We start from the raw sequence: 18,483 nt of genomic DNA, 5'->3' as shown, positions 1-18,483 counted from the left end.
ATGTACCATATATTAATTTTGACCAAAGGTACGGTGTTATGCAGCATATCTCTAGAGTTTATTTCCTCTTCTTATGACTAATTGCCTGTAAATTATCTTTTCTTAAAATGTCCTTATGCCATTCACCTTGAGCAGAGTGAAGTACAACTTAAATGTACTACAGGAGTCATGATAATGCAAATGTTACCATCAAGTAATAAAATTAAAGTATTCTGTTGTGGTAGTGACTTGGGCCAATTTGACAGGCATTAATTATTCTATTACTGTGGGATTATATATTAGAATTTCTTCTTTCTTCACTTATCTTTTTATCCAGTGAATCAAACCTTATAAGGGAGAGCAGAGCAGTAGCTTGGCCGGGGATGGGAAAGTATGTGTCTGTGGAGTGCGCACTGCAGGTTTTCTGAGAATACAAAGGAACTCATGTTAGCAAGTATTTCAAGTTATCTTTAATCTTATTTGGCCCATAAAAATGCTGTGAGGATTAGCTAGTTATTAACTGTAGGTGGTTGCAAATGTATAGATTTATAGTCATTGTAAACCTCCATTTATGCAATGATTTCAAATTTGTTTATTAGCCAGAGAAGTGATTGTAGTAATACATGATGTTTTGTTACATTCATGCTGAAGAATAACTTTATAACAACCTGATGGATTTTTTTTGCAGATTGATAGGGCTCTAATTTCATAAAATAACACTGAATGAGGATTCTCAGACCAGAATCAGATATTAAGATACAATTTGAATTTCAGTGATAAATTTGAAATTTATATCGACCAAGGAAAATAATTTGTCAGTTAATAAATCATTATCATTTTAGTTCTTTCAACTTATAGCTAATCAAAAAATAAGAATAGTAGCCAAAAGCTGCTGCTGTTATTTTATGTGACTCAGATGAGCTCGGAACACCTTGTCTGTTGTGTCATTTTAGTCAGCACTTACATCTCCTAAAATGCATTTGTTCCAGATTCGGTGACATTTTTATAATTTTAAACTAAAAAAAATATTCAAACAATTGACTTTAATCTTCCTCTCATTTGACAGAATCTGTGTGATCTGGAAGCAGACACAAGTTCAGTAAAATTTTAATTAACGTGGACATATGGAATAGTGCTGCCTAGATTTAATATCTGGTTGCTTGAAGGAGATTGGATTGACTGGATGCTTCTACCCATGTCACTCCTCCTATTTGAACCATCTCAACTTCTGTTCTTTCTCTCAGGATTTTTCTGCTGCAGCTGTTCTCTCTAGAAATGACCCTCCCGTTCTCAAAGGTTAACCCCTTTACTTACGCTCTTAATCTTCCCCTTGCCAGCCTCCCCTAAGACCTTGATCTGCCCATGATCCTGTTTGCTCTTCTCTCTCAATGAGTCTCTCCACAGTATCCTGGCTGCTTAGTTTACAAATACATACTTAACCCTTCCCTGTTCTAGAAACATTTTCCCTTGACAGCGCCTTTTACTCCCCAAACTCTCAAAGGAATGATGTCACTGACTGCTTTTCCTTTCTCACACATCCTTTAACCCACTCCTATCTGGCCAGGACTTCTTGAACACTATGGAAATTTCTCTTTCAAAGTTACTGGTGACCACCATCCCATGCCCATGCCAATGACCTAAGTATTGCTATAAACTGCCTCTGTTTACCCATTTCTCTCTGTCATATTCTGTCCACAATTTGTGCCCATTGGAATCCTACATATCCTAGAAAGCTTAGTACACATCCTACCTTCTAACCACAGCCCTCGCTCATGTCCTTAGGCGAAATCCCTTCTTTCTTTGCTCAGCCAGTACACCATTTTTATACTTTTATATAATGCTGATCTCATTCTGGCTTAGAAATTATTTGAATTTTCCCAGGTCTCATTAGTGTATGGGTTCAAATGATGTCAGTGCCTTGATTATTATGATTCCTACTCTCTGACAGCACAGCTGTAGAACCTGGCTCCCTCCTAAAGGTGGCTCTCATTATTTGGAGTGTTGCATATTTGTTCTTGTTCAAAAGCAAGTGCACTTCTGTTCCTATGTTCTAATGTCCTTGGTAATGCATGTCACCCCTGCATTTGCTAAGAGTTCCCTCCATGAAAGTGCTGTATCACAGGACCCAGCCAACCTCTACTCATGGCTTCAGATGCCTGCGTTGCCTTGCGGCTTATATTTGAGTCGTGTGTGTGTGTGTGTGTGTGTGTGTGTGTGTGTGTGTGTGTGTGTGTGCGCGCACGCACATGCTTTGGAGGGTGGTGGACGGGTTTGCTGGCCATCTATCTAACTGTTCCCTGGACCCTAACACTGTGCTTCTTAGGCACAAAGCCTCACAGGGTGTTCAACAAATATAATTCCATCCACTCTTGGCATTCTTTCCTCTGTGGGGCTCAGTAGCTCATGGATATGGATTCTAGGCAATCCTTTCTATTCTATTTACATTGCCTATCTCTCTTCTAATTTACACATGATAAGAATATAAAATTCTGTTTGTTTGTGAGAGCCACATAGAAGATATTTCATGCTATACTGTCACTATTATTTATAAGTTCAGCTTTGATGCCAACGAAAGAAAAAATTCTAGCAAAGTAGTTCATTCAATTCCTAAATGACATTGAGCATTCATTATATGCCAGGCCCTGAGGATTTAGGGATGCATAAAGACACGGTCTCTGCCATTGAGTTATTTTCTGTCTGGCAAGAGAGATATGCAAACAATTAGCTATTATGGAATGTAGTAGCAATCTTTAGATGTATGTATGATAGACTGTGTGGGAACATATGAAGCTAATTTGAGGGAACTAGGAAAAGCTTCACAAAGGATGCAAAAAGCAGAGGGTTGAAGAATAAGTACAAATTTCCCAGGTGACCAAGAGGGCCAGTGTGTGGTAGTTAGAAGCAGTGTCGTGGTGGTTTTAAAGGTCAAGGCAGTTTGAAGAATGGTGAGAAGTCCCACGTGGTTAGTGAACACAGGTAGAGAGGATGCCTAGGGGTTGAGGAGGCTCAAAGGGCAAAATACTCCTCTGAGAGGACGTATGTACCAGACTATGGGTTTAAACTGTGTTCATATAAAAAGAGTAAAATAAAAGGTGAAAGATTTCTGCAATATGAAGGGAAACCAGAGTATATCAAGTACACCTCAACAAAACTGCTGGAAAATAAAGTGATGGCATAGGTGCCCTAGTTCAGAGAAAAGCTAGGTATTTGCCACTGGGAGAAATCACAGCTTTCAGTTAGGTCTATGACTCCCAGGCTGTTCTGAAGCAGGGGCTGCGCCCCCAGACTCGGGAGGAACACCTCAGAACTCGGAGGACCTCTTGGGGGAGGGGGTAGGTTGGACCCAGGATTGATCTCTTCTGAACGGGGAACACCTGGAAAAACCAGCCTTCAAATCCTTTCTACAGAGCAGCTTCTCTGGTCCATCCTGGACTTCTGTTGACTGCATGGCGTCTAGGAGGAGGGTTTGTTTTCTGCAGGAAGTCATTTACAATGTCGCAATGAAACTAGTGCGAATCACAACAGGCGTTAAGATTATTAGAGAGTCATCCACGCTTTGTTTTCCTATTAACAACCTATCTGTCTGGATCCTCTCAGCAAACCCAGAAAAGGCTAAGATTTCAGAGTCTCTGTGGCTGTGGAACTCAAATCTCATCCCCCAGCTTCAGGGGGGAGGCGGGGGAAGGCATTTCAGATAAACCTTCCAGGCACTGCCATCCAGACTGCTTGTAACGTGACAGGTGATGGTGGATGTCAGCTGGGAAAGAAATGACTTACTATAAACTCCAAGCATCTCTCACTTCACTCTCAGGAAATGAAACGGTATCATGTTTCTCTTCCTGGAAGATACTCAGCAAGTCAGAGGCCCCATTGATACTTGTAAATACGGAAGTTCTTCATAAACCCTGCCTCACGTTTCTTTAGAATGGAAGAATTAATTTAGAAGCCAGTTCTAGGTATTTAAAAATAGATTTTTTTTTCCGTTTAGCCATTTCATTTGAAAGGCAAAAAAATAAATAAAGATTCGTCTTGCTAAATATGATCTGGAAGCTCACTTCAGCTCCACTAAAAGAGCACCTTTAAAAAAAGGGCTTTGCTTCAAGGCGCTGGTTGAAGAATTACCCCTGTAACCGTTGTAAGTCGTAACTGAACTTCTTAAACACATTGCTATCAAAATGTGTATTACACTCAATTTTTAGAATACCATTTACAAGATGAAATTTGTCTAGAATACTTATGTCCTTTTGCTCTTTATTTTATGGGTGCTGACATTGTGGAAGTTTGTTAATCTTTTTTGCTTCTTTTTCATATTTCACTCCTTGCCTCGTGTTTTTATTATTTAGTTAAGTGAAAGAACAAAAAAGGAACTGGTAGTCATGGGTTTTTCTTTCTAATCCCCTTTTATTCTGTGGTTTTTGTCCTTTATTTTTTCTACACATGAGACAGAGATGCTGCTTGCTACATTACACATTAGGATTCTTTGAGGACTGCTGAACAGACGCATCATACTGAACTTTCTGTACAATGAACTTATCAGTTACTTAGTATATTAACAAGGAAGGAAATTTATGAGCTTCGTTATGCTCTTTATTTTTCGTCACAATAAACCGCCAGAGCCTCATCCTGAAGAATAAATGAGATCTACTCCCTCATTCCATCTCTCTATAAAATATCTTTATTAGTAAATATTTGCATGCACTTTAAAAGAAAGAGTCATTTTTTAAGTTTTATGATTTTCCCTGGCTTTGCAATGCTTGCAATGCTCCCCATCTGGAAGAGAGTATGAAGTTTTATCTTCTTAGGTCAGTTTTATTAGTTTCTCATTAATTGGACAGCCGGAAATGCTCATTATTCGTTCAGTTGATGTCCTTTCGCCCCTGAGAGACCAGCCACTCCACCTTCATTCAGTTAACTTGTTGTATAGCTTTGTTAGGCTTTGATTTCACACCTCGGGATGAATGGAATGGCAGCTTACACTGATCCCTACTCCAGGAAAGCATTAATGTAGGATCAATGCTAAGAGTTCTCTCTATTTCTGCAATCACTTGGCATAGGTGTATTTATGATCACTACTTCCACATTGTAAGGAATTAATTGTCTTTTTAGTTACCATGCCATTGACATTCTTCCGAAGGTATCAAAATCCCAATGTATTACTTCTCACCAGTAGGATAAACACAGAGGCACTTTTTATCAGAACACTTCATACTTTTTTTCACATGCCTTAATTATTAGTATATATAAAATTCTAATAATTTTAACTACTTTCTGAAAATGGCAGTCATTTTTAAAGATGCCCTTGGTGAAAAAAATTGTAATTTTTCTAAAAACAATCTCTGAGGAATACAGAGAAAATATTTGCAGTTGGTTATCTACTTCTGTACCATGCAGATCTTTCCTAAAACCCAACAGACAGTATCCCTATTTTAAAGATATTACTGTGTGCTTTGCGATACTTCCTGAACTATGCTCAAAATATGATTAGGGGAAGGAACTGTAATAACCTATCCCTCAGGGCTACTGGTCACCTAGGATGTATGACAAATATCATGATAAATACGTTGCTCAAGTCCAAAATATGATTTACTATTGTTGTTAATATTTTAGGAAGGTTATAAACACTTAGATTATTTATCCATTTCTTGAAATCAGTATTTTATATTTATCTGCATAGTCACCCTTCCTCTCCACCTGTCCCAGTACTCAAAAAAATAGAGTTTATTTTTCCCTTAGAGTCCTAAGACATTAAGTCAGGTTGGTAATGATGAGGGAAATTTTATTCTTAACCCAGAGGATGCAAGCAACTTGATATCCTGGAAAAAACTGACCTTGGAATTAGGAGTCCCGAGTTCAAGTCCCATCGTGACCTCTGTCTGGCAGGGATGGTAGGATAGTTATTTAACTTCTATGGCTTTCATTTCCCACTTACGAGTACAATAGTTGATCTAAATCACTGTGAAGGTTGCTGTCAGCTTCAGAAGTGTAGAGCTACACAAAACTATAATGTGTGGTTTCCTACAACTGAAACATTTCCAAGGACTGAAGACCTCTGCTAAAGGCTATTTTTGGCAAAGTCTTGGAGCAGCTATCCTATTTTCCTACAGCCTGTAGAGATTTTAAATTTCTTTTTGAAAGTAAGAATACTGATTGGGTTTGTTCCTGGACAGGTTTTGTGTCAAACTTGCTGATTAACCTGTTTTAGCGTCACCAGGGGCTCGGCTCAGTTTTTCCTCCTGTTTTCCTGCTGAAAGTAGTGTAGCGTTGTCTTATAAGGCATTATGCAAACTAGAATAGATTTCACACTGAATCCAAGTGTTTGGCACCTACTAGGACTGGTCGTGATCATCCCGGAGGATGTCCATGAATGGAGTAAAGTCTTATGAATGCCAGTACTAGTCCATACACCAGGGACTAGTCCAGATGCTTGATGAAGAGCAAGTCTGGCAGAGCCCCTGTTTTCATGGGCATTACATTATAGAGGTTGAAGAAAAGCCATACATGTATAAACCAATTCATTTTTTCTTAAGTCAGGTAATGATAAGCCTATGAAGAAAATAACACAAGCTCATGTGTTACGCATGACTGAGGCGAGAACAACTATGGCCCTTTTAGAGGAAGTGACTTTAGAGCTCTGACCTGACCAGTGAGGAGAAACCATCTGAGTGAGGACTCTGGGAATGACCGTCCCAGGAGGGGACATGGGGAGACGAAAGGCCTGAGAGCTCCACGAGCCTGGTGTGTGCAAGGAACGACACCCGGGCACATGCATGCCACTCAGCCTGCATAGGAGCTGATGTCAGAGGGGGGTGGGGCCAGAGCACATGGGCCTCCAGGGCCACGATCGTGGGCGTTGTGCCCTAGGAGCCACGGGACACTGTAGGAAGATTGTAAGTAAGGAGATCGTCCTCACTGGATTACATTTTAGAAGCTCCTTCTGGCTGCTGAGTGTGGCCTAGACTTCAAGGGAGGTAAAGGGGGGAGAACAATGAGGAGGCTATTAGAGTCTTGGGGAGATGTGGCAGCGTGGACTACAGAGTTGCAGTGGCGCTGCAGAGAAGTGGCAGAGTCGGGGTCTGTTCTGGTGGTAGAGACAGTAAGATGTACCAGTGGCCTGGATGGCATGGGGGATAATAAAGGTAAGGTAAGAATCAAGAATGGCCTTTAGGTATTTGGCTGGGGTAGCTGAGTGAATGGCCACGTCTTATACTGAGATCTGGAATCCTTGTAAAGGTATGCATTTGGTAGGAGACAAAAAGTTCAATTCCAGTTATTTAATTAGAGAAATTAAATGAACCCTTAATGTTCAAGTGAAGCTGCTGAGCAGAGACTTCGGTATGTGAGTCCACAGCATAGGCGAGGACTTACAGTCAGGAGTTATCCTGGTTACATCTCCTCTTTGGCATCACCTCTTTTCACATTGGAAATTTCCTCTCGAACTTCCAGTGCCTAAGGTGACACTGTTGCTGCCCATGGCTCACAGCAATGGCGTCTCATCTTGGTCTGGCTGCCCAGGGGCCTTCCTGCTCTGAATTTATTCTTCCATCTGCATGCCTTCCCTATTTAAATTTCCTTGCTTTAGAACAATCCCCACAGATACCTGTTCTATGCTTTTGAAGGCAAGAATTAATTATTAGACAATTCATTAGTAATGTATGATTGGTATCTAGGGACCATTATAGTGGTAACAGAGCTTATGTTTTATAAACACAAGCATTTTCCAGAGAGGAAGGAAACTAATAGTAGAGTATTAGGTGTTTTGGTTTATTAGTGAAAGTACTTCTTAGGGAGAATGTCATTATCTCTGAGTTCATGTCACATATACAGAAGACAGTGGATATGGACTGCTATTTAATAACAGCTCTCTATCTCTCTATATATATACACAGAATGATTAAATTTTTCCTCCATCTCATACTAAGATCTTTCTTATAACACAGATACCCTTTTAGAAATCATCATTTTATTTGTGTTTTCTGAGTTTAAGTAAATTCTGACCAGGAAAGGATTTTTCATTATTCAAGTGGGAAAGAAGATCTAGTGAATGTAGTTGATATGCCATTTAGACAAATATAACCTATTTTTATTATCCTATACAATGAAGTCCTTCATGGTTAATAAGATTGTAATTTTTTCCAGCTCCATGAGTACAGATACTAGTACTTTATAGTTAGATATTCTGTTCGAAGCATATGGAGAAAATACTGTGAAAGTGTATTTACACTTGAAGTTTTTTTCATCATCCCTTAATGCCTTAATGACTTACCCATTAACACTCATTAATAGCAAAAACTATATATGTATTACTATAATTCTCCTCATCTGTGTCTTGAAGAATATAAGGTTAATCTATAGGTCATCTTAAAGGTTAAGATTACCTTTTCCTACATTGAAAAGAGTAGAGTTTTTAAAAAAATTATTAATACAATTTATACTTATTGAAAAAATTGAGAAAGAAAATATAAAGAAGAAAATAAAAATCTCTTTTGACTTTAACACTAAGAGGGAAGCATTGCAATGTTAAGATCTTATGAAATAAATTTTTACTTGAGGTCCCGTCTTACTGGTACTGGCTCTCCGATCTGGACCTTGCCTTCTACCTCCACTGGTTGTTATAAGGACCCCCACTGTTTGATCTTCTGACACTTACCCTATAGTTTCATTGCATTTCCTTCCCCTTTATGGCTGAGCAGAGGGCTGCTACGCATAGACATTCAGGGAGCAGGTGAAAATGACATTTTAGATTTTTTTTCAATATTGAAATAAATTTACAAGTTCAAAGAAGTCTACAATGTGTGAATTACAAGGCCTCAGAGACACTCCAGGTTGTCTCTAAAACTGGCCTTCTCAGGGGCTAGTGTAGAGAGGACTTCCCCGGGTGGCAAGTTTCCTTTGGCACCTTTGGATAATTTGGACTGACTTTAGTTCGGTTCTGTATGACTTTTACTTAGTACGTTAAAAAAATTTTTTTTAATGGAATATTTTGTTGATCTGGTATATCTCTGCTCTCACCTAATAGGTGACTTTCATTAATGTAAAGAAAAGTAGACAATGGGAAATAAATGATTAATTGCACTTAAATTTCACTAAACTTTGAGCTCTTCAAGTGTAAGTTAATATTCATTTATATGGATGAATTTTCCATTTACAGCTTTGAACTAGACACAATGTGTATAAAATGGAGGGAGGGTAGAAAATAACCCCCTGAGAATTTCTAGCCCAATATGTATATATATGAATGAGTATGGCAAGTAAGAATCAACAATATTTTTCTTAATGGGAGTATCTCTGAATAAGCAATGGATAGAATTTCTTATAGGAAATTACACTCCGATCAAAAATATTCAAGCATGGATATCTTAGACATAGCAAGCTGTCATTATATCTCTCTGGTAACAGACTAGTAATCCAATATGGCTTCTTTTATAATAGAAACCTTGGCAAGACCCAGAGAAATAATTTTGTGTCACATTGTTTGTGCTTGTGTCATAAAAGCAAGAAACATAGTCTGTAAGAGTAGATATATTTTGTCACATATTTATTTTTCAAGTACAGAAATTTTTCTTGAAAAATTACAATCTTGGCAAGCAAAGTCATTTTTGGCCTTGAAAACATAATATAAATTTCTGAAAAGGAGCTGTAGTAACTGCAAGGATCTTTATCCATTATGGACTTAGGCTAAGACAAAATTAATTTTTATTTAAACATAATTGATTTGTTTTGAGACTATATTTATTGTGTATTCACATTGTTACTATTAATAGTATTTTGTTTTATTATTTGTCACAGAAGAAACCTTTCATGAAATATAAAACATTTTAATTTTTGAATTACATTTTAAATTATTGAAAAATAATTATATTATTTTTATTTATGAAGTATTAAAGAGCCATGTCAACATTAATATGTCTTTTATCTGTTTCATTTGCTGGATCACTCATTCATTTAACAAACAGTTCCAGATGTCCTGTTGGCACTGCACTTAGGCTTCATGGGTGATACTAAGATAGATTACATGTTGTTCTTGCCTTCAAAAGGTCTTCAGTCTCATGAAGAGCTGTGACAGGTGGCTATATGACTATAATCCTAAATTGAAAGTGATGAGAAAAGTTCTTTCAATATTTTTTGCTTTGTAACAAACCACTACAAAACTTAGTGGCTTACAAAGCAGCAACTTATTATTTCTTATGATTTTGTGAGTCAGAAACAGGAACAAGATTTATCTACATTGTTCTGCTTCATGAGATTTTCACCCAGGTCACTCTGTTGGCTGCTTCAAGCTTGCAATTGGGCTGAACTAGAAGGTTTAAGCAGATATTACTGATTATGACAGCAGGATGGCAAAGGAAAGAGCTCATAAAAGCAATGAAAACACAAGCAAAAATGCTCAACATCAATCTTTTCAGAACTCTTAAAATTAACCAAGGGCTTGTAATACTCTAATTGGAGATTGAGGGACTATTTGTGAATTTTAACTTGTTCTATTCACATCTCTCTCCGACTTGAAAACCAACAATTCCATCATCACAGGTGCAAACTAGCAGCCTAGCAGCCGTTAGAGGAGGAAGAATGGGTTTAGAGATCAATAAAAACCCTATTCTCAGATAACTGCCATTATTTTACCTGATTGATAGTTGCTTGGAAACCCCTGTTCACAGGGTTTGCCTTTATTTGACCTGACTCAGAGCTTGCTTGGTAAGAACAACCTTTTTCCAACCCTGGAATTTGTTGAAAATAATGAAGAGCAATTGTTTATCATTGCAGCTGCCCAAGACAGCAGTTATAATTGGGGCAAGTGAGAAGATGACCAAAACAATTTCAAAGGGAAAACAGGGGAAGGAGATTTCCATAGAAAGCATTAGAAGCTCCAGATCTGGGGACTCCAGACACCTATGCGTATCCACAAGAGTTTCATCTTTTGGTGTTTCTGAAAAGTTAGCTCTGGTGAACTTTGAAGCTCTGAGCAGGCATAAAGTGAAGGCTAAGGAGAGATGTAAGCTGTCTGAGCACTGGCGGTTTTCTTCAACATGCACACGTAGTCCCTCAGCAGAGACTGGGAGGCTTATAGGTCAAAGGCATTTAATCTATTCAATAATTAGCTGAGCACTAAACTAAGCAGAAACTCCAGTGTTCACACATGACAAAGAATGCACACTTTACAAAATTACTTCATGAAAATGACTAAGCTAAAAATTGGCAGCAACAATGGAAACAAAAATAATAAAAGACCAACAACAGTAAACTATGAATGGGTGGATAATAATCTGATTTCCAAAGTTTCCATATTATATTATTTAGAATGTCTACTTTTCAATTTAAAAAGTTATAAGATATGTAAAGAAACAAGGTGTGGCCCATATGCAGATTTTAAAAAAAGCAGTTAATAGAAACTGCACTTGAGGAAACCTAGGTATTGGACTTACTCGGTAAAGACTTTCAATCAGCTCTTTAAAATATGTTCAGATAATTGAACTACCCAATGAACTAAAAAAAAGTATAAAAGTGATGTTTCACCAAATTGAAAATACCAAGAAATAGATAGGAATTATTAAGAAGCAAATAAAAAATTTGTGATTGAAAATCACAATAATTTAAATGAAAAATTTACAAGAGGGCTCACAAGCATATTTGAGGTGGCAGAAGAATTAGAGAATTTGAAGATAAGTTAATTGAAATGCTCTGTTATGAGGAACAACAACTAAAAAATGGAATGAAGAAAAATAAACAGAGACTCAGAGACCTGTGTGACACCATCAATCATACCAACATAAGTGTAATAGTCTTAGGAAAGAAAGGGACAGAAAGAATATTTAAATAAATAATAGATGAAAACTTCCTAAATTTGATGAAAACCATTAATCTCTACATTTAAGAAACTCAACAAATTCCAAGTAGGATAAACTCAAAGAAAGCTACACCTACTCACTTCCAAAAGCAGAGAGAAACTTGATAGGATCAGAGAAAAGTAGTTTATTATGTACAAGAGGTTTGCAAAAACAGTAAGCTGATTTATCATAAAAAATCATAAAGGGCAGGAGGCAATAGGGTGACACATCAAAGTTCTGAAGGAGAAAGGATACAATCAAGATTCTATATCCAGCAAAACTGTCCTTCAAAAGTGAAGATGGAACCAAGACATTTCTAGATTAAAAACAGAATATGTCACTTGTAAATCTTCCCTACAAGAAATACCAATAGAGTTCCTTTAGACTTGATGAACAGAAACTAGACAGTAACTCAAATTTACACACAGAACTAAAGAGTGCCAGTAAAATTAATTACAAAGCTAAATATAAAATACAGAATAAATGTATTTTGTTTATAAATTTTTCATTCTCATCATAATTACAGTCATATAAATAAACATAAAAAAACAGTAATTATACATCTATGTTGATGGGTATATAGAAATCTAAAGAAAGAGCTTATATAACAAAGTACAAAGAAAGGAAGAGAAAACAGCGATATAGGGGCAATATTTTTATATGCTATTGAAATTAAATTGGTATCAGTCTGAACTAGATTGTTGCAGATTTAATATGTTAATTGTAATCCTCAGTGCAACTACTAGGAAAATAACTATAAAAAATATAGTAAAAGAAGGGAATTAAAATGGCACACTAGAAAATGTCTACTTACCACAAAAGAGGGCAGTAATGGAGGAATAGAGAAACTAAAGAAAACAAAAGATATGTAGAAAACAAATAGAAAGTAACAAATATAAATCAGCCTTAGAAGTAATTATGTTCAATGTAAATATTAAAAAAATAAAAAGGCAAAGATTTGCAGAATGGATAAAAAAGAAAACTGTGCTGTCAAAAGAGATACACATTAGATTTAAAGTGTAAGTAAAAAGGAATTAATAAGGTAAAGGGGAAAATATTCATCATGAAAACAGAAATTGAAAGAGGCCTTGAGTGCTGCACTAATTGTCTTAGCCAGATTGGGCTGCCATACAAGATACCACACACTTGATGGCTTAAATAATATAAATTTATTTCTCACAGTTCTATAGACTAGACGTCTAAGATCAAATTGTCAGTATGGTTAGGTTCCGGTAGTGGCCCCCTCTCTGACTTGCAGATGGCAGCCTTTTCTCTGCATCCTTACGCAGGAGAGGGGGAGAGAGAGAAAGGGCGACAGGGAGTCCTTTGGTTTCTTCTTACAAGGGCACTAATTCCTTCTTGAGAATCTCAACCTATGTCCTGTGTAATCACTCCCCAAAGACCCATATCCAAATGAGGGTTAGGGCTTCAGCAAATGAATTCTAGGGAGACACAATTAAGCCCATAGCACAAATATCAGACAAAATAGATTTTAAGGAAAGGCTGTTAAAGAGACATGGAAGGGTGTTTTGATAATAAGAGTATTAATCCATCAAGATAATATAACAATTATAAACATATATGTACCCAACAACAAAGCCCCAAAATTCCTGAAGCAGAAACTGACAGATTTGGAAGGAGAAACAGATAATTCAAAAATAATAGTTGGAGACTTCAGTACCTCATTTTCAAAATTGATAAAACATTAGCCAGAAAATCAATAAAGAAATAGAAGATTTGAACAAATCTCTAAGCTAATTAGACCAAACAGACTGTAGAACATTTCACTCAATAAGAGCAGAATACACATTCTTCCCAAGTGTACCTGGAACATTCTCCAGGATAGGCCATATGTTAAACCAAGGAAGTCTCAATAAACTTAAAAGGACTGAACCATCGTGCTGTTGCAGGATTTAAAAGCAGTTCCATTCCTAACACTAGGTTTTCTGTTCACCACTTTGAGTTCTAGTTTGAGCCATGCACTGTATTTGCCTGCTCTCTTCCCGTTTATATCATTACCTGATCTTTTCTGTGGGTGTTTTCCCTCTCTCAAGTAATTTTAAGAAACAGGGCAGGAGCTTCCCTTTTTCCATCTTTGTAAGCCTCACAGTTCTCTACACATGGTGAATATTCAGCAAACTAGAAGTCACTCTTTTTGTTTGGTTTACATATTGGTCTGGACAGTGCCAAAATTAAAACTGTAAACTTTTCAGATAAAAGTCTGGGCATTTGGCTTCTCTTTAAAAATGGGGTGGTCTGGCAATGCTGGATCCACATTCCCAGATGGTATGGAAGTTGGCTGGAGCCAAATAGCAGCTGCCCCTGTAGATGGGCTCAGTTTCCCTCGATCCACACATGTCCTCTGCATGAGAACAATATCAGTTGCTATTATTAACTCACTTGCTCTATTTGTTTTTCTGAAATAAATTTTAAGAGGAATGTGATAATTTCTTACATGCACACTTCTATCCAAGATGAAAAAGCCAAAGCCAGAAGGAGAGGGTGTATGTGTGTGTTTGTGTGTTTTAGATTGCTTATATCTGAGTTCAATTCATTAATTGATTCATTTAATAACATTTGTTGTGTACTTACCTTGCAGGCACTGTTCTTGTAGATGCTGGGGTGGGCAGGATAAACAAAGAACTAAAGGAAGCTTACATTCCAGTTTACTGGCTAGGCCCTATAGCCATGTGGTTGTGACCCTTGGTTTATATCAGTAAAGAGTGGATGTTTTCAGTGTTAAAACCTACAGAAGGATTGAGGGGAATGAGGATTGAGGAAAAGCAGGTGAGTTAGTTGACTGGGAATGCTTTTAGAAGTCAGGAGGGTTAAGTGGTGAGTGGATGGTGACAATGGATATTCAGAAAAAGTTTGGTGGATAGAAGGGAAGGTAATGTAATGGTGTAGGAAGGTTGGGGGAAGTTTTGTCTATTTTATAGCAGGGGATAAGACATGCATATATTTGTAAACCAAAATAAGATAAAAGGGGTACTGTTGAGGGAGGAACTGAAGATTTAAAAGCCATTGAAGCCTCTAAAATGCAAACGTGACTTTAGAATCAAAAGACAGGAAGAATTTAGAACCTGCATATTGCAGGGCTGGGGATACTGGTGAGATGTGGGCCAGTGTACCTTGCCGGACACCTGAGACATTGCTAGGAGGAGCCCGCCTGTGTAGGAGCTGCTGAGGTGTGCATGTATGTGTGCAGTGGAAACAGGACCGCCAGGAGACCTCCTCTTTCCTCTTCCAACCAGAAAAGAGGTGAAAGGTTTGTTACAAGAGAAACTGAGCCAGAGATTCTCCAGACTAAGGATTAGTAGGATAGTGACGGCAGGAAAGAGACATGGCAGCAAAAACAGAGAGATAAACTGAAATTCTATCCTGAACTGTGGGCCTCCTGTATACCTGCTTCCAGAATGCCTGCAGCTGGGTGAATAGTATGTGCCATGTGGGAAATAGAAGGATTCTTCCTTAGAGAAACAGAATGGAGTGTCCCTAGAGAAATCTCCCTATATTAACATTTGAGGGGTTCTCTGAAATCTGCTAGCTGATCATGCGATACAGTGAAGACTGTTCGTCATCACTTTGCCAGCCAGCACACATCAAGTTTGCAATTGAAGTTTCAGTGCTTCATTCTTAAAATATATGGGCTACCAAAAAATCACCAGAAATTAGAGTATAGCTTCCAACATGAGAAAGACCGAACTATCAAACAGGAAAACTAACCTTGATGAAATGGAGATATTCAAGGATGCAGAGAAAAACATTTACAAGTCTACCTAATTGATGACATCGGAGATGTAAAGTACTACACTGAGTATATTTTGAAAAAAAGAACAAAAGAGAATCTTGGAAATAAAAAAAAAAACTGAGGTTGGATAGAAGGATTGGAAAATAAATCAGGAAACATCCCAGAAAATAGAATAAATAAGGAGGTGGAAAAATATAAGAAAAGGATAAGAAAACTATATTATTAATATAGGAGTTGGACAATTGTCTAAAAAAGGAGTTCCTGAAAGAGGGGATAAGAGAAAATTATAATAAACCTTATAAAAATGTTTCTCAGTAATGCACAACCCATATTGAAAGCTGTGCTTAAATGTAGTGAATGTAAGGAAAAAAAAAACAGGAAATAATGCTGTCAAATTCCCAAATGTTTGAGATACAATCCTAACAGCATCAATATGGAGAGTGATACAAGGAAACAGGAAATTGGAAGTAAGATGGAGACACAAATTATTCCATGTGGTTGGGGGTGGGGGACCTTCTATATGAGTTGAGGTTTCCTTTTTAAAAGCGCTTTTGATGCAACTATAGAGTTCACATAATTTCCATTTGGAAGTTTATATTTTGGTGTCACCTCTCACCTCTACCTGTGCCTACCTTTCAGGTTTATAGCTGGTCTCCAAAAGATTGGCAGGCATCAAAGCCTAGTTTATGTTTTAATGAACAAAATTGCTTAAGCCAGTACAATAATGGTCATTGTAAATTCATTTTAATACCAGTGACTTTCCAGAAAGTTTCATATGAGAAGCTTTCCTTTACTTTGATGGGGTGGAAAACAAACAATTTGCTAATCACTTGCTCATAATGTAGATGCAATAAAGCCAGTTGCCTCTCTCTTTAATATATCCTCAAAGAAGAAGACACACTCATTTATGTGTGTATGTGTGTGTTTAAACAAGTAAATAAAACTTTCAACCAGCACAGATTTCTCATATTTTTTTCCCTGATTTTCCTACTACGTGTGGCTTCGTCTTTAACACAAAGAGTAAAACCAGAATTTCAGAATTCTCCATGACAAAGCAGTTGGCAGTTTCAGTAGACCTTAGTATAATCTTCAAAGTTAGTAGCTACCAGCTCAGTGCATGGTGTTATGTTTACTACTTTCGGCTGATTGGTCCTTAAGAGAATTCTTACCTACTATTCCTCAAGATTTTTTTAAAACATAGGCAAGATTCCTGCCTTGCGGAGTTTTTTCATACAATAAAGATAAATTTAAAAGTTTGCTTGGAGGAGTTTATTTTTACTTGTTTGCCAATGAAAGTCTAAAGACAGTATATGTTCATGGTGAATTTTTCTCCAAGTTTCTTCATGGGTCCAGTGAGACCCGTACTTTGAAACAAGGATATTTGGACTGTCTATTGGCTGCTCTCTGCTATGTGAAAAGAATTCGCTTATTTTATTTTTTGTAGGAGTGAGAAATAAGCTAAAAACTCTTTGTTTGTAGTCAGTATCAGTCTTAAATTGATGCTAAGAAATTAGTATTAGGAACTCATTTGCAAGAGTTTAATATCATAGAACTTCTTTGGAAAAGAGACATTTAACTGTCAGCAGTTTTCTTTGACATGCTCTATACTTCTCTCTAATGAAAAAAACTGAGGGGGACTATTTATTTCCTTTATAAATTTCTACTATTTGCCACACCATGGTGAATTCTGAGACTCTCCTCTGCCGGAATATCTTGTTGAGGAAGGGGATATCACGACATAGCATCATAGTCTACTGGCCTGCTTTTACACAGCCCAGGCTTTAAGAACACCTTCCAAACATTTTTTGGAAAAGAAAGAACAAGGGTAAAAATTCTATGGGTAGTGGAGACATGGCTGCTTCCATATATCCATTAGGCGGATTACTATAAAAGGCATATTGAATTAAAAATTCAGTAAGAAAAATATGACAGATATTGTGTTACCTAGAACTACTTACCTAGATTGTCTTTCTTTGCCCTGTTCAGTTATCCCACAACAGTTCTTTGGTTTCCTCCCCCAGTAAGGTCTTTCCCAGAGGCCTTCCTGCAGAGTACAGCATAACAGCCACATTTCGTGTACGAAGGAGCACCAAAAAGGACCGATGGTTTTTGTGGCAGGTGTTAAGCCAGCAGAATATGCCACAGGTAAGGAGCCCATAGAGTTTTCTGCCGATCAGTTTTCTCTTCTGTGATCAGGCCAGTTGAATACTGGAACTGTGTGCACAAATTTGGGAGCAGAGCTAGTATCCAAATATTCTGCTTTTTAGACAAACCATCAATAGGGACGTTCAGCTTTGCTCGTTGTTAGGATGATCTTGCTGAGATCCGTAATGGGAGAGCATGGTGCGTCAGGCAAGTTTAGTTTTTGCTTTTATTTTTTTACTTCTAGGTTCATATTTTTTCTAGATACTCAAACTGCCTTTCCTTCCCAACTGCTTCATTGACACCAAGTCCACTTCAGTGATAAATTATTTACCTCCTATCATTTATGATGTTTATTATTTTTAAAGCTATTCATTGTTTCATCTGAAAATCCTTAATGAATTAAGAGGAGAGATGTAAATACTGATTCCATCAGTCAAAATTTATTGAACACATGGTCTATGCTAATTAGTGACAAAGAGATTAAGAAAGCATGATTCCAATTCTGAGGGCTCATAAGTCCTAAGGGAATGTCCTCTGGGCGAACGACCCACGAGACATAATCACAGTGTGACAAGGGCAGTGGTAGAGATAAACTCAAGGTTGGGTGGAAACTGGGACCACAGAGAGAGCAGCTCCCCAAAATAGGGCATGCAGAGATCAGGAATCTAGGGGTACTTGTGCAGGTGATAGCATCTGGGCAGAAAAGGGGTACTCCATGGAGGGGAGATGAACCTCATTAGTACTTACTGCACCATGCATTGAGTTTTATTTCCATACATACCCATT

General features: G+C 37.5%; 1 protein-coding gene across 6 annotated transcripts in view; it reads left to right on the top strand.

Moving 5' to 3' along the window:
- The window catches only part of COL19A1 (collagen type XIX alpha 1 chain), a 286,095-nt gene that overhangs the window by 28,180 nt on the left and 239,432 nt on the right, over positions 1 to 18,483 (top strand). For all 6 annotated transcript variants that reach the window (XR_012125983.1, XM_073224021.1, XM_073224019.1 and 3 more), the window contains one exon: positions 17,574 to 17,697. Coding sequence is in view for 5 of the 6 variants with exons in the window: in XM_073224021.1 (XP_073080122.1) it covers positions 17,574 to 17,697 (124 nt within the window). In the remaining variant the exon portion in view is untranslated. The remainder of the gene's footprint in view (positions 1 to 17,573; positions 17,698 to 18,483) is intronic.

Source organism: Manis javanica, chromosome 16, assembly GCF_040802235.1.
Source record: "Manis javanica isolate MJ-LG chromosome 16, MJ_LKY, whole genome shotgun sequence".
NCBI classification, from domain to species: Eukaryota; Metazoa; Chordata; class Mammalia; order Pholidota; family Manidae; genus Manis; species Manis javanica.
Note: the sequence above shows the minus strand (reverse complement) of the source record. Positions and strands in the feature narration are given on the sequence as shown.